The sequence below is a fragment of the Rhinoraja longicauda genome, chromosome 3 (genome assembly GCF_053455715.1).
Source record: "Rhinoraja longicauda isolate Sanriku21f chromosome 3, sRhiLon1.1, whole genome shotgun sequence".
NCBI classification, from domain to species: Eukaryota; Metazoa; Chordata; class Chondrichthyes; order Rajiformes; family Arhynchobatidae; genus Rhinoraja; species Rhinoraja longicauda.
In genome coordinates, this window is record NC_135955.1 from 52,539,417 (window position 1) to 52,563,531 (window position 24,115).

General features: G+C 37.6%; 1 protein-coding gene across 6 annotated transcripts in view; it reads left to right on the top strand.

Moving 5' to 3' along the window:
• The window catches only part of shc3 (SHC (Src homology 2 domain containing) transforming protein 3), a 104,131-nt gene that overhangs the window by 24,325 nt on the left and 55,691 nt on the right, over positions 1-24,115 (top strand). For 4 of the 6 annotated variants that reach the window (XM_078396128.1, XM_078396127.1, XM_078396125.1 and 1 more), the window contains one exon: positions 20,145-20,215. The exons of 1 other annotated variant lie outside the window; for it this stretch is intronic. In XM_078396128.1, coding sequence (XP_078252254.1) covers positions 20,145-20,215 — 71 coding nt within the window. Of the gene's footprint in view, positions 1-19,255; positions 19,380-20,144; positions 20,216-24,115 lie in introns of those variants that run through there. One more of the 6 variants, XM_078396129.1, reaches the window with a different exon arrangement.

A 24,115-nucleotide genomic window follows, 5' to 3' on the forward strand; every position in this document is an offset into this window, starting at 1 on the left:
TTTTCCACTAAGATTTCCCAATTGATGTTTTATCAGCTCAGTATTCTGAAGGTTATTTTTAGATGCTAAAAAAGCATGATGAATCTATATTTAGAAAAGGCAGTTCATCCAACAAACGCTCTCCTTCCAATGAAAATACAAATTTGCTCAATTCATGACTGTCTGTTATCCAATCGACCTATTTGGAAGTAAGAATAGAAAGGCAGATTATTATCTGAATGGTGTCAAGTTAGGAAGAGGGGATGTTCAACGAGATCTGGGTGTCCTAGTGCATCAGTCCCTGAAAGGAAGCATGCAGGTACAGCAGGCAGTGAAGAAAGCCAATGGAATGTTGGCCTTCATAACAAGAGGAGTTGAGTATAGGAGCAAAGAGGTCCTTCTACAGTTGTACTGGGCCCTGGTGAGACCGCACCTGGAGTACTGTGTGCAGTTTTGGTCTCCAAATTTGAGGAAGGATATTCTTGCTATTGAGGGCGTGCAGCGTAGGTTCACTAGGTTAATTCCCGGAATGGCGGGACTGTCGTATGTCGAAAGGCTGGAGCAATTAGGCTTGTATACACTGGAATTTAGAAGGATGAGGAGGGATCTTATTGAAACATATAAGATAATTAGGGGATTGGACACATTAGAGGCAGGAAACATGTTCCCAATGTTGGGGGAGTCCAGAACAAGGGGCCACAGTTTAAGAATAAGGGGTAGGCCATTTAGAACGGAGATGAGGAAGAACTTTTTCAGTCAGAGAGTGGTGAAGGTGTGGAATTCTCTGCCTCAGAAGGCAGTGGAGGCCAGTTCGTTGGATGCTTTCAAGAGAGAGCTGGATAGAGCTCTTAAGGATAGCGGAGTGAGGGGGTATGGGGAGAAGGCAGGAACGGGGTACTGATTGAGAGTGATCAGCCATGATCGCATTGAATGGCGGTGCTGGCTCGAAGGGCTGAATGACCTACTCCTGCACCTATTGTCTATTGTCTATTGTCTATTGTCTATACCTCCTGTGAAATTTCTCCCTGAAGGTCATTAATTAAAGCACCAGGATGAACATTGTTAGCGGGTGATGTGATTTGATATTGGTGAAATTGTCCACTTACAGTAAGGCTCATTAAAGCCAAGAGTCAAATAAATTATTTTTATTAATCTGTTCATTTTCCATTACAAAGAAAACCCAGACAATTCTGTAAAATTGTGCTAATTTTGAGGTTCTGCTCATGTACCTGAATTCTGCAGCTTTCATTCGATTAGATTGCACCTGGTGCAGTCGCTTACAGTAATTTCACACATTACTCAACAATGTGATTGTTTCTGCTTCGGAGACTGGTATTGCCAGACATTACATCATGGCTGATGCTTTGTCTGAAATACAAATAACAGAGCATTTTAGGGGCCAAAAAAGATTATAAGAAAAAATGCAAAAATTCCATTTATATTCGCCCCTTTAATATCCTCAAAATGTCTCAAATTACTTTTTAATCAATTAAATGTTTTTTTAAAATATTGTTTTTCATTGGCAGAATTTTATGTCCGGCAAACACCAATCAATAATGGTGGGACAATGGCCAAATAATTTGGTTCAGTGAGGGATAAATTGATGGTTGAGGGATTAACATTTATCAGGGTGTTGGGACTATCTCCATCTTTTCCATCAACTAGGAATCACAGATAGGGTTTCAGCCAAACATCTTTTCTGAAAGACAAGACCACACTGTGCAACACTTTCTTACTACTGCAATGGAGTATTCACCCAGATGTTTGTGCTTGTCTCCAGATTGGAAATTAAAACTACAGCCTCTGCTTCAGAATTTTTTGTTTATTGCTTATATAAGTAAAAGTTTGAATTAATAAACCCACAGACTATACTCAATTATCTGCTGTGGGAGATCTAGCATTATGTCGCCACAAGTGGTAACCTTCTCAATCTAACCTTTGTTGTTCCAAATTGTAACATTTTAATTTTACAACTTTGATTGATGTTGAACTATTAAAACTTCAGTTAGTAGAAAAATGATCAATATATTTTTTAAATAATCTTAATTAAATATGCATCTGAACATTTAAATACTAACCTAATGTTAAACATTGAGTCTTGGATCTTGCAATTCAAGGCCAGCAGGAGGAAATGCCAACACATAAGAACACTGCAGGACCTTCTAGCCCCTTCACAGTGTGGTCTGCATATAGGACTAGGGCTTCAGCTTGAGTGGTTGAAAGCTGGCAGTATTGTTTGGAAGCACAGTCCAGCATGATTTGGCCCATAGTTGAAATAAAATCAATTAGACCATTTTGTGGTCCTGTAAGGCTAATGCTGCCACATTGCTATTTTATTGCCATCGAATGCAAGATTATAATGTTTTGTAATGTTTGTGTGCTATAGGCAACACATAATCTTTCAGAGAATGTTAAAATTGAATCATTGAAACTTTTACTAATGCTGCATCTTAGTTTTACATTTTCCAGAGGCAAATTGAGAGATGCCACTCTTTGTCATTTTGCATAACGTTACTGATAAAACAGGGAGTAAAAGTGTAAACTGTTTATATAATTTCTCCAGTTTCTGTTTGCAAAACACCTTCAAAATGTGACCTGGTATCTCATGGGGGGGAAAGGCAGCCTCTCAGAATAGTTCTTCAATGACTGGGGAAAGAGTTCAATATGTTTCGCATTTTACTTCAGTAGTCTGGGTTTTATTCACATTATTAAGGGAAAGTCATCTCAAACTGTTAACTGGTTAGGTCGCAAATGGAATAAACCTGTAATTTCACTGAGTGCAGCACTGGATTATCCTTCAAATTTGCATTAATTGAAGATATTACTTAAATGATCCAAAACAATGATTAGAACTCTTTCCCGAGGTTGCAGTTCAGTCTGTGAATTAATCTGTCTGCCATAGAATTTCTGTCAAGGCTCTTTTAAGGAAGGGGTGGGTGTGGAAAATGGTTGCCAGCAAGAGGGACAGAGGGACAGAGGGACAGAAGTACATTTCTGGCTTATTGGTTGGGATGGATTGAGGCGATTGTGGTCTCAGAGGAGCTCAAGATGAACAAGTAGTGTAATTTTAAGGAATCAGGGTTGGAGGCATTGGAAGATCAGCTTGTTAGGGCCATAGTGATTAAGTTGCTAGGACCATTGGTGATGTCAGGGTTTAAGTCTAATCGAGGTTGGAATGATGAAGTTAGTGGATGGACAGTAAGTGGCATTACTGGGAGGAAGTTTGTCTAAAAGATGGAAGACAAATATGGGAGCAACCTTATTAAAAAAAAAATTGGTGATGAGCAAAGGTGGGTTTTTTCAAACGAACATAATCTAGTTTCTCCAAAAATATTTAAAAGAAACAAGGAATCGAAAATAACATTACCTCGAGAGTCTTTAAGATGGAAGTTACACCAGGAAATGTCTGGTCAAATTTCCAGATGATATGAAAGGCAAGGTTTCCAATATTTCATTGTTGTGAAAATGGGTTTGCAATTGTGCACTGCTGGAATAATCTATACAATTTGATCAAATATCTGGGTAAGGATCTTTCTTAAGGCAGCTACGTCAATAACAAAATGTCATAGTCCTTTGCTTTATAGCTGCCTTCATAAAGTAGATCTGTTCCTTGATGGAACTTTAAAAAATATATAATGTACTCTTTTATTGGCATTTCACAGAAAACACATTTCCATAAAACGGGTTTCAGGTATAATGCTATATGTATACATCATCCACTTATGTTTGTCTTGAATTGCCTCTTTTTGTAATTTGTACAAAACAAATATAGAAACAGAAACACAGTAAAAACTACAAACACTTAGGGAGTGATCCTTTCTTTACCATATAATTTAAAATTTGTAAAATTAAAGTCTGGCCTATGAGGCGTTACATAATTAACCCAATTTACCCAGCATGTCACAAATAAATCCAATTTAAAGTTAACATATGCTGTTATTTTCTCCATTTTATAAATATCCATTGTGATATCAATCCATGCATTCAGAGTTGGGCTCTCCTGTGATAACCATTTCTTTGTGAGAGCTTTTTTTATCAGCTACCATCAATATATTCAGTAAGTATTTGTCTTTTTTCCGCCAGTCTTCAGGTATGAGTCCAAAAAACATAGTCTTACTTTCCAGGAGCACATAATATCTAAAAATGTCTTGTAAGGCATCATGTAACTCTCTCCAAAAATCTTTAATAACAGGACAATCCCAGAGAACATGATAATGATCTGCCTTTAAATTTCCACATTTTCTCCAGCAAACTGGAGAGTTCCCACCATAATGGGCTTTCTGATAAGGCGTAATAAAATACCGTATCAGGCTTTTCCAACTAAACTCCCTCCAATTTTGTGAGCTCGTACACTTCCATTGATACCTCCATATTGCTGTCCATTCTTCCTCAGATATGATTATCCCTCCTTCCTTCTCCCATTTCATTTTAATATATAAGGTTGAGTGTGATTTAAGAATCAGTAACCCTTTATACATACATGAAACAATTTTACTACCAGTATTTGAATTACACGCTTTCCTAAATAATCCCGTCAAACCTATACTCGACTTCATTATGTTTTTAACATTTGTATTATCTCTTCATAACAAGAGGAGTTGAGTATAGGAGCAAAGAGGTCCTTCTGCAGTTGTACAGGGCCCTAGTGAGACCGCACCTGGAATACTGTGTGCAGTTTTGGTCTCCAAATTTGAGGAAGGATATTCTTGCTATTGAGGGCGTGCAGCGTAGGTTTACTAGGTTAATTCCCGGAATGGCGGGACTATCATATGTTGGAGCGACTAGGCTTGTATACACTGGAATTTAGAAGGATGAGAGGAGATCTTATCGAAACGTATAAGATTATTAAGGGGTTGGACACGTTAGAGGCAGGAAACATGTTCCCAATGTTGGGGGAGTTCAGAACAAGGGGCCACAGTTTAAGAATAAGGGGTAGGCCATTTAGAACTGAGATGAGGAAAAACTTTTTCAGTCAGAGAGTTGTGAATCTGTGGAATTCTCTGCCTCAGAAGGCAGTGGAGACCAATTCTCTGAATGCATTCAAGAGAGAGCTGGATAGAGCTCTTAAGGATAGCGGAGTCAGGGGGTATGGGGAGAAGGCAGGAACGGGGTACTGATTGAGAATGATCAGCCATGATCACATTGAATGGCGGTGCTGGCTCGAAGGGCCGAATGGCCTCCTCCTGCACCTATTGTCTATTGTCTATTAACGTAGTTCCGCATCTGTAAGTATCGATAGAAGTCTTGTTTTTCTAACATGAATTTTTCTTTAAGCATTTCAAAACTTAGCAGTGTTCCTTCTTTCATTGTGTTACAAAGAGCAGTTATGCCTTTAACTGTCCACTCTTTAAACCTACTATCTAATTTATCAGGAGTAAAATCTGTGTCATATGCGCACCATTTAAGGATTGTAATGTCTTCCTCTAAATTATACTCTGTTATAACTGTTTTCCATATTTTAAGTCAATTTTCCCCAAGGATTTTCAATAGCATTTATATAGTCTTGTAGGTTGCTGTCAGCTATAATCGCTTGTACAGGGATGGGGAGTGTTCTCTCTTCAATATTTTTCCATTGAGCATCATATGATGGGTTGCACCAGCATATCATAGGTCTTAACTGTGCTGCCTGATAATAGTCTTTGAAAGAGGGTAGACCCCATCCCCCCTTTTCTTTTGTTAACTGTAAGGTTTTGAGACGAATCCTGGGCCTTTTACCTTGTCATATATATCTTGACAATATTTTGTCCCATTCTATAAATTGTTTTTGGTTAATCTCTATTGGTAGTGTCTGAAATAAATATAACAGTCTTGTTAATATGTTCGTTTTAATAGGTTCAATTCTCGAGCTGAGACTTAAGAAAGGAATTAGGTTCCATCTAACTATATCCTCCTTAATGTTTTAGTGTATAGGTGAATAGTTGCATCGTAATAGTTCTGTAAGATCCCTTGGTAATTTCCAATATTCCAATATTCCAATAAAAAATGCCCAAATATTTGAGATTTTCTGCTTGCCATGCCAGAGGGTACTTACTTCTGACTTCTCCTGATGGGCTGTAATCGTATGTAAGCAGTTGTGTTTTACCTATATTAATCTTGTATCCTGATAGTTTACCATACTGTTCAATGATTGCATCAATTTAGGTAGAGAGTTTGTTGGTTGCCCCAAATAAATCAAAATGTCATCCGCATAACAGGCCAATTTATGTTCAGTCCCTTGAATAGTAATACCTTTTATTTCTTTATTTTGTCTTATATATTGAGCTAGTGGTTCCAGATATAATGCAAAGAGTAATGGTGACCACGCACATCCCTGTCTTGAACCCCTTTCTAGAGAAAAACTCTGATAAATATCCGTTATCTTTAATTCTAGCAGTGGGCTTATTATATAGTGCCTGTATGGTTTTGATAATAGTGTCATGCAGGCCAAATCTATGTAGAACTCGATAGAGAAAATTCCAGTTCACAGAATCGAATGCCTTTTCAGCGTCCACACTTATCACTATTGCTTCAATTTTATTTTTTTGAATGTAGTCCACAATATGTAGTGTCCGTCGTATATTGTCCTGCGTTTGGCGTTGCCGAATAAAACCTGTCTGATCATTGTGTATTAATTTAGGCAAGAACTGTTCTAACCGTTTGACCATGATAGAGGTAAATAATTTATAATCTACATTAAGAACAGATATCGGTCTAAATGACCCACATTCTGTTTTATCTTTACCTTCTTTCGGTACAGCAGAGATAATTGCCTCCCTCCAGCTCGGTGGAATTTGTGCCTTTTTTAAAACCCAGTTTAATGTACGAAGAATAATAGGTGTTAACTCATCTTTAAATTCCTAATACCATTCTGCCATATAACTATCAGATCCTGGTGACTTGCTCAGCTTGAGCCTACTAATTGCAGTTTTTAATTCAACCTCTGTTATGTCTCCAGTCATTATCTTGTTTTGTTCTTCATTTAAGGTGAGCAAATCGAAGGAATTCAGAAAGGTGTCTACTTGAGTTTGGCTACCTCCTGGAACTTCAGAATACAGAGTTCTGTAGAATACTTCAAAGGCTTCCTGAATTTCACTTAATTTACTTTTCAATATTTTTATTCTTGGGTCTCTGTGAACTGTATTTTCAGCCATCTTTATTTTCAATTTCCACGCCAGTACTTTCATATATTTAGAACCACTTTCATACTGCCTCTGTTTAAGGAACATTAACTTTTTCTTGATTTCTTGTGCAGCCAGATTATTGATTTCATTCCTAGTATTCCTAATTTCCACACCAGCGTCAATATATTCCAATATATTCCACACCAGCGTCAATTTGTGTTTCTTCTCTAGTTCCTTCAACTTATTTTGCAAATCCTCAAATGTTTTATTCCTTATTTTTTTCTTATATGAAGATATTGCTATAACTTTTCCTCTTAGAACAGCCTTCACAGCATCCCCTTGGTGGAACTTTTTATTCATCCTTCAGTTCTTGGTTGAACATCACCTTGATGGTTTGTACTCCATCTACGATCTTATTTCTCCTTTGGAAAAAGTATCAATAAGACCATATGAAGAACTTATTTCACTGTGGCATACTGCCATATATAACAACTTCCACTGATATAATACCTTTAAAATAGTAAATCATCCCACAATGCTTCAAAGAATGTTATCATAAAATATAGGCAATATATCATCATAGGTAATGTCAAAAGTTTTCATTCAGGAATTTTATTTCCTCTTATTTTCTATCCTTGTTTTTCCTATATTGCTTTTTACTCAAGTCCTGGAGGGAACAGGGTAGATTCGCTATTGTCCTGGATTTTCCTATTACTGTTATAAAATAAAATATCTCATCATAAATACATTTTCTTCATGGAATGCAAGCAACTTGAAGGCAGTCATTAAATCACATCTTTGGAATAAAATGGGGCATGCAGCTTGTGGTCTAATTATTCATTTATTGCTTCTAAAAACAATCTTGTGTATGTTTACATTTCCTGTCTGCACAACTTGATTCAATATTGCCGTGATTTTATTTGTTTTTGTATCCAATTTTCCCATTTACATTTTCTTCTATACATAACTCTATGACATAAGATATTTTTTAATTGATAAAATATTGATTGAAATCTGTAATGTCCAAAATAAGGGTTTAAATAAAGGATATCAACCAAAACAATACACAATGCATTACATGATCAAACATATCTAACTGTCTTTGCTATCTTTCAATTGATGCACTGTCTCTTTCAATCGATAGGTCAGGGACGTGGTATTTTTGATCTCACCCTGAGCCCACTTTAGACAGTGTGGACATGTGCATTATAGGAGCATATTGCTGATTAGTATTGAACATTTTACAGCATAATTACAAATTTATTGTATGGCTCAGTACCTGATTTCAGAGAATATTGAGCTAATATTAAAGGAAAATAGAGTCTCCTTCACTTGCGCATTCTTTGTATATCACCTCAAAATGCAGTGGAAATATCTTTTGATTGGCATAATATCAAAATTTCTAATATTGAAATAAATCCAAAAGAATACTTCAATGTAAACAATCACACATTTTACCATATTTCATAGTTATTCAGTATGGTTTTATTTTTTATAATTACTATCAGACTTGAAGGCCTCAACCTGTATTAAAAAAATTGAAAGTGCTATTAATAACCCTGTCTAATCCATGATTCTAGTACTGATCCTGCAGTTATAAACTGTATGCTGTTCTAGACTGTAAGCCTGATCCAAGATCCTCAACAATTTATTCACTGCTGGGCATTGGCTGATTGAATTTGAATGATATGGGAGAGACTGGGTCGAAATCAAAGGTGAGGAATTTGTGGAGTGAGAGAGACACACACAATTATTTTTTTATTTAATGGTATTTAAATTTTCAAAAATGCCACTCTTCTGAATTTTGAATCTCATTTTGTTGTATTGACAGTTTGATAAATTAATTTTTAATTGTTTAATTTTATGAATATGAGATCTTAAAAAGTCAAGCATGCAGTGAAAAATTTAGTGAGAAGGCATAATTAGAGAGAATTGCAAATAATTTATTTCTTCAAATCTACCTTTTTTCAAAAATAAATTAATTTTGAAAACAAAAGATCTCGTCAGAGAGACAGAGAAATGAATGGACGAGGGTGTAGAATATGGAAATGTATGAAAGGAAAGAGGCCTCCAGTATTCTCTTGGTCTTTGATGGAAAGTAGAAAGTGAAATAAGATATTGGGCAGATAGGTTAGAGGATTGCAGTGAGAGAATTATAATGGTAGGATTATTTGATGATAAGAGGAACAAAATGGAAGCAATGTGCAATGGAAGCAATGTGAATTTAGTGAAATAAATGCGAAAATTAATTGAAGATCACAATGGAACTAGAAGCTGTTGGCGTATTATTTTGCACAGCACCATTCTATCCATTATGTCATAAGTAAAAGAAAGAAGACAACTAAAATTACAGAGGGTAGAGAGGGAAGCATATGACAACAGAAATAGTGAAATGTTAAGGCGAGATGGACAAAATAACCACCCTTATTCATCACAGAAAGTTATTCTCAAGCCAGCATTGTAATTCTTCCCATTATATTTGATGTACAAAAACAACAATTTCTCTTGCAAAAGTAATCTAGGACTCCGTTAGAACATAGTGATAATTTATACGTATAAACACTTGTTCATTTTTATAAAGTCTGTTATATGGTCTAAAATGTCATTAAACGTGCAGTGTTGGATGAGCCCTTAGGGTATGACCGGCATTATCAGCTCTGATGTTAGTGGATGAATTTGTTGACCTAAAAACAACATTGATAGATTAGCCTGTCATTTCAATAACAGGGATAAGCTTAATGTTTAAAGTTCAGAGAGTAACCTGGTCATTAGTACATGGCCTTTCAAAATTGCTTCTGGCCAAAAAATATGTTTATCATGCAAACTCGGTTTAATAATGAAAAATTAGTCTGCAATATAAAGTAAAAATTCATTTGAAAAATCAGAGGGGGCAACTAAAATAATAGTTGAAATCAAAAAACTGGGAAACAAAAGGACAATTGAGGATTAATGAAATGTGTGATAAAGCAGAAATTGGATTGAACATTTCCGATTTGCAATAAATTTCAAAAGTGGAGAGTAATGCTTTGCTTCCACTTTATAGAGTGTTTAACAAATTGACTGGGATAGATGTTGGAGGTAGTAATATTTAAAAAATGTTGGATAAATTGTCAAAATTGATTAATTTGGACATGAAGCATTACTACTTTGGTAGTACCTATTTCTGCTGTCTGAGTATTTTGTAATTTTTTAATCACCGCAATGCAAAAACTAATTTTCTTTGGAAAATAAAAGCTGGTCTTTCCAACATGGAGAGAATTCCTTGCTTCAGTCGGCACATAAATAATAAATCCAAATCAATCATCTTACAATGGGTGTTCTTTGGTTTTGATTCCTCAAAGCCTTTCTGTCATCTAAAAAGCATAAGTCAGACGTATCATTGAATAATCTCCATTTACCTGATTGAATGCAGCTTCAGCATCAAACAAAGAAGTTGTTATCCTCCAGGACAAAATAGACCCTATTCAATACCTTATCCTCCATCTTAAACATTCCCATCACCAATAGAGCATCATGGCTGTATTATGTACAACTTTCATGACTACTGAAGGACTACTGAAGGATTCCAAGGTTTTTGTTGCAACTAAATGTGTTACTTCTACTGCCTATATAAACATAGGCAGAGGGTAATAGGAACACACCCTATGATAGATAACATGGTGCTCCTGTCCACTTTACATTTTTATAAAATGTTTAACCACCACATCGTTCCATAAAGCAACTCCTCAATGGAAATACCATCACTTGGTTGTAATCATACCTAAAAGTTCTCCAGCAATGTCTTACCTTGTAGTTCCAGGCTTGGCTTTGCCCCACCATTGGTAACATTTCCTGTAGCATTCTAAGCCTCAAAAATCGGAATTTTCTTCCTGACCCCCTCTATTTCTTATTTCCGCTTCAAGATCCACGAAGTAACTCACAACTTGACAAAACTTTTAGTTCCTTTCTTCTTTAGGCTAATATTTTTTTCTCTCATAATGCCTCTCTGCAAATTTTTCCAAAGGATTTCTACCTTAAAGGTACTTAAAATGCTTCATGTTGTTGATACAGATTAGGAAGGCGGAAAAACATTATAAACAAGTCTAAAGTTAAATAGCTGTGATTCTCTGGTGAATCATTCGTGATTCACTCAGTTATTCTGCAATTTAGTAATCCCTTGCTTCTGCATTTCAAAAGAACATATTGTGAATTTCACAGCTGACAGATCCTTATATAACTTTTGTATTTTCAGAAGATACTTACTCATGAGTTATGTAATCCTCCTCTGTTGTTAGTATACATCCAAAGCTGTAAACTGAACTTACAAATTAAATATTAAATAATTAAAAAAGTTGGGAATGCCCAGCAGGTCCTCAATATCTGAAAGATGATACATTTGCATTTTGGGGCTACTAATCCAGCAATTTTCAATTCAAATTTTCCAGACGAGTCACTCCAAAATGTTATCTTTTTAAATCAGATTTTCAGCATTTATTTTCACTTTTTTTCTACATGTAGAAGAGGTTTAAGGTTATTTAAGTAATTTCTGCAAAAGACTGTGAAACGCGTGTTTATGGAGAAGGTGTCCATATAGATTCTCTGCCAGTGGAGGAATCATAAATATTAAAGATTTTTTTTAATTAAAAGATTTTCATACTTGACTATTTGTTGCTTGACTATTTGTCACTTGCTTTTACCTCATCTCTGGAATTCAGTATTTTTGTTCATATTTTACACAATTACATCCAGGATGGTGACTATTCAGTCCATCAGATCTGTTGGGTTCTTTTTAAGAATAGTCCCATCCCCTGATCTCTCCCTATAACCCTACAAATTATTTTCTTTTAGATTGTTGTCCGGCTATTTTTTCTGAACACCATAATTAACTCTGCCTCCACTACCCCTGGCAATGACCTTAGACCTTAAAACAAAACTTTCTTGTGTCACTTTTGATTCTTTTCCCAGTCACCTTCTTTCTTTGCTCCTAATTCTTAAGCCTTCTACACTGGGAATAATTTTCCTCTATCTATCTGTGATTTTATTTACCATCAGATACCCTCCTTGGACAACTACACTTGTCCAGTCCATCAATCGATATTAAGTCCCTCATCCATAGAATCATTTAGAAATTTGCAAAATTTCTTTAAAACTTTTATTTCTTTCTGAAACAATGGCACCCAGACCTGGATACTATGCTACAGTTTGGATAGACACCAGTGTTTTCCAAATATTGATTATGACCTATTTGATCTTGTACTTTAAACAATTCAGCACCATATGCTTTTTAAACTACTTTGTCCACCTGCCCTTCCACTTTCAATGACTGAGCAGATATCTCCTCAGATCTGTCTTTTCTTATACCCCATTTAGAATTGTTCTCCCTTCTTTACATTGCCTTCTGCTGCCAGAGGGAGAGGGCACATTGGTGATGGAGCAGTTGGAAAATTGGAGGAAATATATGAATCTGCCAATTTGATAATTTAATTTTTTATGGTTGTGTGGATTTTGCAGGACCAATGGGCTGGCAATTCCTTTGCAACCTTGTGCCTAAATCCATGTTTGTTATCCATCTGGCTTTATTTTTGTTGTTTTTATTGATAGTTTATTATAATTGAGTGTTATCTTTAGCCATTTCAAAGGATAGTTAAAAGAAACAAGCTCATTATGATGGGAGTCACACAGAGACCTCGTGCTACTGATGCCAAATGCCCTTACATTATCAACCAGACTGTTTTTGTTCTGCGAAACAGGTAATTACATGGCCTTTATGACAGATACCTGGTTCTTATTTAAATGACCAAATTTAAGTTCCTCATCTGTCGTGCTGAGATTCAAAATATTGCCTGAATTATTTAATTTCAGGCCTTTGCGTTACTACAGTAGCTGTGTAATATAGCCTCACTAATACCATTCCCAGTAAACAGACCATGTCTGAGCTCCCACTGCAGATGCTTGTGGATGTTGCTCCTGCTATAATGTCCACCAACAGATCCTGAAACTTCAGTGTAGTCTGTTCAGACTCATTTGTAGGATAACTGTCAGAAACCAGTGGACACAGGGATGTCATAGATTGTGATCCTGAAAGAAGTTTTGCGTGTTCTAGTGTTCCAAAAATGCTCAATGCAAGACGCAGATTACATTTTTGGAAATGGTAGGTCCACCTAATCAGGACTGCTTTCTGTGGGGTACCATGAAATCTTGTTGATCGATTGGTATGAAAGCATTAGAACTTCTGAGGAGCAAAAAAACAAATTGCTGGAAGAATTCAATTATTCAAGCAATATCTTGAAATTTAAAATTGTAAATTTCCCCGGTGTGGGACGAATAAAGGAATATATTATTATTATTATTATTATTATTATTATTATCTGTGGATAAAAAGGGACGGTGGATGTTTCGGGTCAAAATCCTGCATCGGGCCTGAGGCAGGTCTTCATCTTGAAACATTGACAATCCCTTTGTCTCCACAGATGCTACTTGATAAACTGAGTTTTACCAGCAATTTGTTTGATGCTCCAGATTCCAGCATCTGCAGTCCCTTGTGTCTGCAGAATTTTTTACTTGTGTCTCAACAGAAATCAAGATGTTCCATAGATCTATGTTAGGGGTCTTATTAAACTTCGGACTTTTAAGAGTGAATTTGCTTTGAGTCTCCCCATCTCAGTTGAACAATTGAAGTGTTTGAAATTTAGTTTAGTTTAATTTAGAGATACAGTGTGGAAACAGGCTCTCCGGTCCATCAAATCCACGCTGAACAGCGATCCCCCCGCACACCAGCACTATCCTCCACGAGGGACAATTCACAATTTTACAGAAGCCAATTAACCTATAAACTGGTACGTCTTTGGGGTGTGGGAGGAAACGAGAGCACCTGGAAGAACGTACAAACTCCATATGAACAGCACCCGTAATCAGGATCGAACCTGGGTCCCCAACACTGTTGAATTCGTTTATTAAAAGGAAGACATCGGTGAGTTTCAAGTTCAGTTTGAAATAATGAGAGAAAGGTATAGAGTATCAGGATTGTGTCTCCTGTGTAATTTCAACAGACTTTCTGTATCATTTCTGTGAGGTAGGATGAGTTAAATTTGGGTCTTCTTACCCTATTTACGATGTAAGCAGTTCATCACAAAAAATGTATTACATTTTACCGGTTTACGAAGCAATATTTTGTGGTTGTATAGAAAATTATTTTTGAGTACTTGATTCTGCTTTTTGAAGAAGTAACCAAAAAGGTTGATGGGGGCAAAGCCGTGTACATTGTCTACATGGACATCAGTAAGGCCTTTGATAAGGCTCCACACGGTAGGCTGCACCGGAAGGTTAGATCGCTCAACTTCCAGTGCGAGCCAGCTGCCTGGATACAGAATTGGCTGCATGGAAGGAAACAGGATGTGGTAGTGGAAGGTCGTTTTTCAGACTGGGGAACTGTCAACCTAGTGGTGTGCCTTGGTGTTTGCAGTTTTTATTCACAATTTAGATGAGAATGAGCAATGCATGATTAGTAAGTTTGCAGATGACATTAAAGTAGATGGTGCCTTATACAATGAAAAGGGTTATCAAAAATCATGGCAGGATCTTGATCAGCTGGGCAATTAGACTGAAGAATGGCTAATGGAGTTCAATGCAGATTACAGATAAATGTATGGCGATGCATTTTGGAAAGTTAAACCAGGGCAGGACCTTCACAGTGAATAGAAGGGACTTAGAAGTGTTGAAGAGCAGAGCTCCCTCTGCCCCAGAACACTGTACAGGTGCATAATTCTCTGAAAGTGGTATCACAGCTAGATAGGGTGTTAAAAAAGATTTTGGTACGTTGGTCTTCATCAGTCAGGCTTTTGAATAGAGACACAAAAAGCTGGAGTAACTCAGCGGGGCAGACAGCATCACTGCCTGTCTTCACTGCTTCAATATTGTTATTAATTTTGGAAAGAACACAGTGGGGAAAAAACAGGTGTTGTTTAGAAGTATTTGGTAATTTGTACAGAAAGTACTGCAGTGAAAATGCAGGTATGGGAAGTGATTCAGAAGGTAAATGGTAAATCCATCTTTTTTACAAGGAGTTTGGAGTTAAGAGTAAGTCCTTCAATTGTGCAGGGCTTTGAGGTACCAAACATCGAAAAATAAAGTGTGTAGTTTGGTTTCTGTGCACAATAAATGGTTTACTAGGCTAATTCCTGCAGTAGAGTTGTTGTTCTGTGGATGGGTCCATAATCATTGGTGTTTCAATGGGTAAATCGTAAGAGGCTGTTTTCCTTAGCTGGAAGGTTTAGGAGACATAGTTTCAAGATAAAAGATCAGGAATTAAAGACTGAGATGAAGAGAAATGTCTTTGTTTACTTTTTGAATTCTCTCCCCAAGAGTGCAATGGTGCTCACTTGCTGAATATAATTACGTCTGACATTTATATATTTTTGGACTCAAAGTAATCATGAGATATAGAGACAGTTGCAAAGTGGAGCTGCTCAAGCTGTAATGGAAGCTATAATGTTCACCATCAGATCCTGAATATTCAGTACTCAGTACTCTATTCAGACTCCTTCGTAGGAAAACGTTTAGAAACCAGCAGACACAGGGATGCCATATATTGTGAATCTGCAAGCAGTTTTGTTACTTTGTTCAATGGTGGAGAGGGTTCAGTGGGCTATGAGACCTAATCCTCCTCCTATTTGTTTTGTTCATGTTTTGCCATCAGAGAAACCTCTGGACATTCCTGGGCAGATGTTTAAAAGATGAAAATATTTGCATTGCTCGATGAATTTTATTCTTATTTGTTGGAAGCAGGCTAATGTTTCAAGTTAGACAAATTATCTTTCAACTTAAATGTTATCAAAGTATTTTCCATCAAAATGTCTCATATATGATTTCCTCAAAATATCACTGTACTGTAAAACTTATGCTAAGATGATATTTAAAATACTGAAAGATAAATTTGATTTTAACTCAATAAAAAATAGCTGTTTGTTCCTTTAAATTTGGAAACAATGAATATCATGCCTGGTGATTTAATGAAGTTGTGGCGGCTCCCAAGGGTCGGGCCATACCACTACCGACCCCTCGGCACGGGAATGGACCGGTCCAGGGGGGCGGCCCTTTGCTACGGGTATAAAGGACGGGGTTTTAGGCGCGATCGCTCTCTGGCAGACTCGACTGATCTAGAGAACGCATTAAACACATTGCTCCCGAAATTCCCGGCTCCTCGCCTTTATTTCGAGCTTTTTCGACGCGCCACAAAGTAATTAATACTCAAAACAAAAATCGCTGCAGATGTTGAAAATTTGAAATGCAAAGAGGAAATCCTAACCAGTTCTGGCAGCATCTGTGGAGTGAAAAACAGTTTAATGTTTCCAGTCAATGACCAGAACTCCAAAAGCTAAAATGTGGTTGAGTTTTAACTTTTCCTGGGTCTGATGGGAGGTCATCAACCTGAAATGTGAACTTTATTTCTGTCTCCACAGATGCTATTTCCTTCTTTTGCTGATTTAATTATGCATACTGATTAACTGTTAAACGGCAATTAATTTTTCAACTTTCATGACACATTTGCAGTTTTGCAAATTTGTAGTCCAGATGTGGAATCTTGCAAATAGTCCTTGGTGTAGAGTTTACCTAAACGTTGTAGTTCCAGCTCTGTACTCTGAGCGGTAAGCTATTGTGCAGAACAGCAATACGATGCACTCTTCGGGATAATGTTGGTGAGACTCACAAATTAATAATCAGTCAGAAGTACTTAAAGTGAGGTAACTTTTGTCTAAACCATAATAAATATGATAACTTTGTGAGGAACTGTTTCAATTTTCTTCATTTAGGAATTTGTGGAAGGGGTAAGAATATCAATATATGAAATGAGTTGGAATTAGTCAAATATTTGGAGTCGTGTGGCCATATGAGGCTGTCTTTCATGTTGTCTAGTGTCACCAAGTCTAGGATGTATAGCTTTGTCCTTCATTTTGAGAATTAGTGAGTTTTGAAAATCAATAAAACACTTGGATGTGTAAGAATCGATGGTACAACTTATTAAACTTCCTTTTTGAGGTTACCTCCCCATGTGTTTACTCTATAATAGTTTTTGGTAACATTAAGATAAAATGATTTGCTTGATCCTGGATATCTTTGTGAAGCACAGAAAGATGATGAAACATTTCTTAAGGATGCAGTTTAAGCTTAGAGCATGAGAAGTTGTAATAGAGTGAAAGAAACATTAACTTTTTCCCATATCCTTGACATTATTCAATGCCCGGGTATCCTTTCCTTGGCAGAATTTCAGTGAATTTTGACTATCTGGTGTGAAAACAGATACCAAAATTATCCTGAATGTTTGCTATTGAAATACGGTTGTATAAAATAAATAAAATGTGGTGTTCTATGGAGGTGGTAACTCATCTCATGACCACAGGGTCATCTGTTCATCCACTTACATCTTGAATTGTTGATGGTCTGATTTATTGGCTTGGAGCTTATGTGAATATTGTAATAGATTACTGAAAAAGTCTTTGTATCACTTTTCCTGTTATGATCACATCACGCTCTTAGGGAAACTCTTTTGCTGGTTCTGCCAGAGTTTACAGGAGCAAGAAGAGTTTATAGTTTACAATTTAATTTATTGTTACGAATACCGAGGTGCAGAGAAAAGCATTTGTCGTGTGCTATCCAGTCAGCAGAAAGACAATACATGAATTTGAGGGCTTGGCGCACCCCTCCGATTCCTCCCCATCATGTGTGGTATTCTCTGATTTAATTCAATAGCACGTACACAAAGGTTTACCACAGTACCTTATACAATAACAAACCAATACCAGTACCCTCCACAGCTGAGATTCTGAAAATGTTAGTACCAGCTTTCTAGCACACTGTTCAATGACATTTATAGGTTATGATAACTTTAGTGAACAAGTTTAGGTCCATGCTATTTCTTTTACAAAAGCAGAGTGCTTCAAACCGCCAAGAAATGATTTTCAAATGATTTTGTTCCCTCATTTCTAAGACATGGGGTCCTCTCTTAGGCCTGGAACAACAGATGGACTTCATTCCGACTGCAATTGTGCAGACGCATCTACTGAAACCTTGCTGGAAATGTTGATACAAGTCAGGGTGGCAGTATAGTTAGATCCCAGTTCACGATTATTTAATCAAACACTTGTTACAGCATGTATTGGTGTACATGGATAGAAATTAGAAGAGTTGTCCTGTAGGTAAATCAAATAATAGCTTGATCTAGTTATACCATCAGAATTTCGACTTAAATCTGCATCATTAAAAGTTTGCTACAGATCATTGCACATCATGTCCATGAACAATTTTGCTGTTTGTTTGATCATTGCACACTTTCCAAAGGAGGCATTCTATGAGAGAATGTTTTTTGGCAGGGTAGGGATGGGGTTGGGGGAGGGGGCGGGGGGGGGGGGGGGGGGATCAACAGGTGCTCCTTGGAAAAATGTGACCCGAGTTCCCTTACCATTGTCTAGAGGAGGGATACACATTGAAGAACATCTCCCCCTTGTAGGATAAAAATAGAAAATGCTGGACATTCTCAGCAGCTCAGGCCACATCTGTGGGAAGAGAAACAAAATTAACATTTCAGGTCAGAAGTGGGAAGGAGAGAAAGGAAGCTTGTTAAGCTGCAAAAAGGATGTGGAGGAGAATGCCTTGGATAGGATAAATCTGGGATGACCACGGGATATGCTATAAACAAAGTTGTCAATGAGAATCCCATGTGTGACTGACATGAAGAAAGAAAGAATGAATTTCAACCAGAATTATCTGATAGAACTTCTCCATTGGTGGGATTCCATTAGAAAATAGTTGCAATTGCAATTCGCTCTGAAGTTAAGTGAATTTTCAGGTGTATGGCATTGGGAAAAAAACAGTATGCATCTGCATTTATAGGCCTATATTTATTATTAAAGGATTTATATTTTTCCAACACCATTATAATAGTAAAATAACATACTATTATCTATATATATTACTAAAAAACTCTCATCTTGTTTGTTTATGGATAGATTTGTTCTGGAAAGCCAGCCAAAATGGTACACGATAGTGCAACAATTTTAGGCCCACCCTACTCACCATTCCCCCGCGGTCTCAATAAATGAAGTTTTGTTACTTTTTAAAAACAATTTACAATAAACTTTAATAAATGCGCTTTCCCCCCCTCCCCGTCGGGAGGACCAGCGGGATGCGTGCACTGCGCCTGACCTTCCTCCCGTGGTGCAGTGCGGCGGCAGAGGGTCAATCAAGATGGCTGTCGCCTCCGAGCTGCAGGAGAGGTTTCAGGTCCACAGCTCGCTCTGCCTGCAACGCTGGCCTCACGGGGCCGAGGTGAGTGGCTCCTTCTCCCCTTCCCTGTCCCCCTCGCCCGCCACGGCCCCGGGGCACACTACCCGGCCGGCAATGGGTCCACGGATTGTCAGTTGGGGGAGGGTTGCCGGGCCCACATGAGTGCCTGCAGGAGTGCCCGCAGGAGAGATTTGGACCCAACGGGTCCACATTAGTCTGGTGTTATAACAAAGCCATACATAAAGGTGGAAACCCAGTGATGTCATAGGAGAATTTGAATACAGAAGCAAGGATGTCTTATTGAAACCATACTTGCAATATTTCGTGCAGTTGGGATCACCTTACCTAAGAAGAAATATACTTGCCATGGAGCGAGTGCAATGAAGGTTCCCTAGACTGATACAGCATCCTTAATGTGGAAAGGTGTCTAAGAGTGGTAATGGCAGTACTGGAGGTGTATCCATTAATGCCAAGGAAGTAAAAGAGTATGTTATAGTGCAGAGCGTTTCAAACAATACATATAATACGACAGTAAAACCTACCTCTTGGAGCAAGTTTGTTGGCAAATATGGCTGTTAATACACTTATCAAATGACGTGTGATATTTTTCTGATTGTAAATGCTATATAAATGTCAGTTATAGTTATTAAATGATTTCACATATAGTGAGAAATTAATTAACTAGAAATAAATTATTATCCGAATGACGTATGGAAAAAAGTAGTTAATATGCTAGAGCTTATGATAAATAGTCCAAACATGATTATTGAAAAAAATATATTGATGTTATTTTAATTTTCTTTACAGTATCTAGGCTGTATAGAAGTGTTACGGTCAATGCGTTCCCTTGATTTCAATGTAAGGACACAGATTACAAGGTAAGGCACTATTATAAAAATATATGACTCAATTGCTTCAAATGTAATTTTTCAAATCTTAATCCTGGTCGATAACTTTATGACATCAAATTAACATCAAACCTTTAAGTGATCATAGTATATATGAGAAACATGATGTTGCAACCTGTAAGGATTGAGTAAATACAGTGAAAGCTTGCTTACGGAGTCGAGCTGTTTATCAATCTTTCAGAGATCTCAATGATCTTGCAAATTATGTACACAGAGAGTCTGTGATTTATTTACAATATGCTGCTAGGGGTGAAACATGATCAAGTGCTTTGAGTACAATAATTTATTTTCATGTACCCCAGGGTGCCATGAAATTCTTTGTTCGCAAGGAGCTCACAAAGTAACCAGCATACATACAGTGATGACATATGCAACAATAAACACGTGATGATATATGCAACAATATTTCCAACAATAATTGAGTGCAGAAAAGCAGAATGGTGCAAGATTGTAATGCAAAATCCAAGAACTATAAGGAATATGAGTACAATAATGCAATAACCGAACGCGGTAGAATTAAGGGTAAGCGTACGTGACAGCACCGCTGGGAATGGGATGTTAAAGATCTTGGCATCATCTTTGATCAAACCCTCTCCTTCGACAAACACACTAAACACATCACCAAGACAGCCTTCTTCCACCTCAAAAACATCGCCCGTCTCCGTCCATCCCTCTCCTCCACAGCTGCAGAAACCCTCATCCACGCCTTCATCACTTCCTGTCTGGACTACTGTAACAGCCTCCTCTATGGTTCACCCTCAAAAATCATCAATAAACTCCAATACATCCAGAACTCCGCTGCCCGTCTACTCACCCACTCCCCGACCCGTGACCATATCACCCCCGTCCTTTACAAGCTCCACTGGCTCCCCATCCCCCAGAGAATCCAGTACAAAATCCTCCTCATGACCTACAAAGCCCTCCATAACCCGGCCCCATCCTACCTGACCGACCTCCTCCACAGACACACTCCCACCCGCACCCTCCGCTCTGCTGCTGCTAACCTCCTGTCCCCCCCATCCGGACCAAACTCAGATCCTGGGGGGACAGGGCTTTCTCCATCGCTGCTCCCACCCTCTGGAACACTACCCCAAACCATCAGAGACTCCTCCTCACTCACCACATTCAAAACATCACTGAAGTCCCACTTGTTCAGTACTGCCTTCAATCATTGACCGTCGCTCACCTTATTCTTCCTTTTCTGTTCGTTTATTTATTTATTTATATTTATTTTTATGTTTTATCTAATATGTAAAGCGTTTTTGAGTTTCTAGAAAAGCGCTATACAAATGTAATGCATTATTATTATTATTATTATTATTATTATTATTATTATTATTATTATTATAAAAGAGGTGACTGGTTCAAGAGTCAGATAGCAGTAGGGAAATTGTACTTAATTCGTAGATGTCCTGGTTTCAAACTCCTAAATCTTCCTCAAGAAAATAGTGCAGAGAAAAGGGAAAGGCCCGGGTGACAGGCTTCCTGAATAATACTTTTTACCTTCCTGATGCAACACATCATGAAGATGGACTGGATGGAAGTGACGAGCCATTGATGGACTTAGATGTGTTCACCACTTTCTTTCAGGTGGTCAACAGCAGAGCAGTTGCCATACTAGGTTAAGATGGATCGTGCCAGAATACTTTCGGTAGAAGTTCATGAGAATCTTCGTGGATATGCTAAATCTGATGCACTTTCTTAATCCTCACACCAGTGTGAAGGAAGCAGGTTAGGTTGCTGGTGATATGGATGCCGAGGAAGTTGAAGCTGTCGACCATCTCCACCGCAGCTCCGCTATGAGGACAGGGTTGTGATCACCCCCTTGCTTCCTCAGGTTATCAACCAACTCTTTTGTCTAGCTGACATTAAGGGCTAGGTCATTGTCATGACATTAGGTTCTCCATATCTTTCCTGTACTTCATCTCATCATTGTAGATCGAACTGAACCTAAAAATCGAGTTGGCATTGTACTTGCTCAGACAGTCATGGATGTACAGGGAGTAGAACAAGAGACAGATCATGACAATCTTAAGGGGCATCAGTGTTGAGAGTCAGGGTGGGAGCAATGTTATGACCAATCCAAACCATCTGCTGATCAAGGAGCCAGTTGCATATGGAGGCCTGAGTCCAAAATCTGGACGTTTAGAGATTATCCTATTTGAAATTATGGTTTTGAAGGCTGAGCTGTTATCAACAAATTGCATCCTGAAGTAGGTCTTCTTATTGTCAAGGTGATCCAGGGCTGAATGTAGTACAAGGGAGATGACGTCCTCCCATAGATCTATTTTTCTGCACATGAATTTCAGTGGGTATAGATTATATGGAAGACTGGAGCAAATGCAGGCCATTATCGCTCTTTGTAAAGCACTTCATTATAGTTGATGTTAGAACTCTTAGATGGTGGTCATTGAGACAGGGCACTTTGTTTTTCTTTGGGACTAAATGATGAAGATTTCCTTGAAACAGACAGTGTAGATGACTTGTTACCTTTTGTTACTTGTTACCTTGGTGCACAATTTCAGAAACTGTCCAGGGACTCCAGCCTTTTATCGAGAGTTGATCCTTGTGAAAGCAGATCTGACTACTGTCTCTGAGGTGTATGGGACAGAGCGGAGGATGGAGGACACACCTTGGTAGAGGTTTGTTCGCCTGTTCAAAATAAGTGTAAATAAACAAACTGAGCCTGATAGGGCTCTGAATAGTACTCACGGATGCCATTGCAAACCTAAGCTGCTCAATGTCTGCTTTAGCTGTAACTAAGGAACCATGGCCATATCTAGTCTGCTGCTTGGATTTCTGATACTTCTGTCATCTTTTTGGTGGGTCTTCTCAGCAGTACTTTCACGATAGTAGTGTAGAATTAATGTATTACTATCATGAGCTGCTGTGATATAATCAATATGATTATTTACTCAACCATAGTCTTCGATTAGCTTTAACTCGTGCAGTTCTAGTTATAATACAGTGCAACACCAAAGGTTAAGAGATGAGATGAACTGTCAAAATAAACTGTCCAAACAACATGATTTTGGATGATCCTTAAACTGTTATATACTATAAATAAATGAACTTTCATCTTTCATATCTTGCTATTGGTGCTTTTGTCCTAGCTAAGATTAACGTATACAATCATACTTCTTTGTCTCAGTAGCCATCTGCAGTTCCATATCATTCTAAACATTTTCTTTGACTTCCTAATCTTTGTTAAATTGATGAAGATACCACACAAAAATGTTAACTTGCTGTCCAGTCAACAGAAGCTGCCTGACATTCTGAATTTTCCTAGACTTTCTGATTTTGAGTTATCGAGTGCATAATTTAAAAAAAATCTTTTATCAAACATGCTAGGAGAAAGCAAAAATGTGAGAAAGGCATAACTAGTATATACGAACATTTGATTAATGTCATCGTTATGAAATAGGTTTTTTTTCCACACTGTAAATGCTGCTTGACATGTTGACTATTTTCAGCATTGCTTATATTTCAGATTTGTAGCTTTCTGTATTGAGTATTGATTTAAATGAACATAACAGCTTAGACCTGCAGCCATTATTTCTAGTGCTTACATGTTCCTTGGTGATGCAGCCTGCGCACTGTCATAACAACCAATGAAGAATGGGGAAAACACATTTATAGGTTATAAACACTGCTTCTCCTTTTTGGGCAATGTTACAGAGACAAAACAAGAACAATTACCAGGAAATGTCTGCCTGTTTGCCCTAGAGTTTCCAGATAATTCCGGTCACAGTACACTTCTCGAGTAGAGTGGACTCTGCCTTGTTTTGACTGGATAAAAGGATGGCTGGATAAAAGGATTTAAAAAAAAGAAGCATTATGTTACTAGATTCATTAAAAAAAATTAAAAGA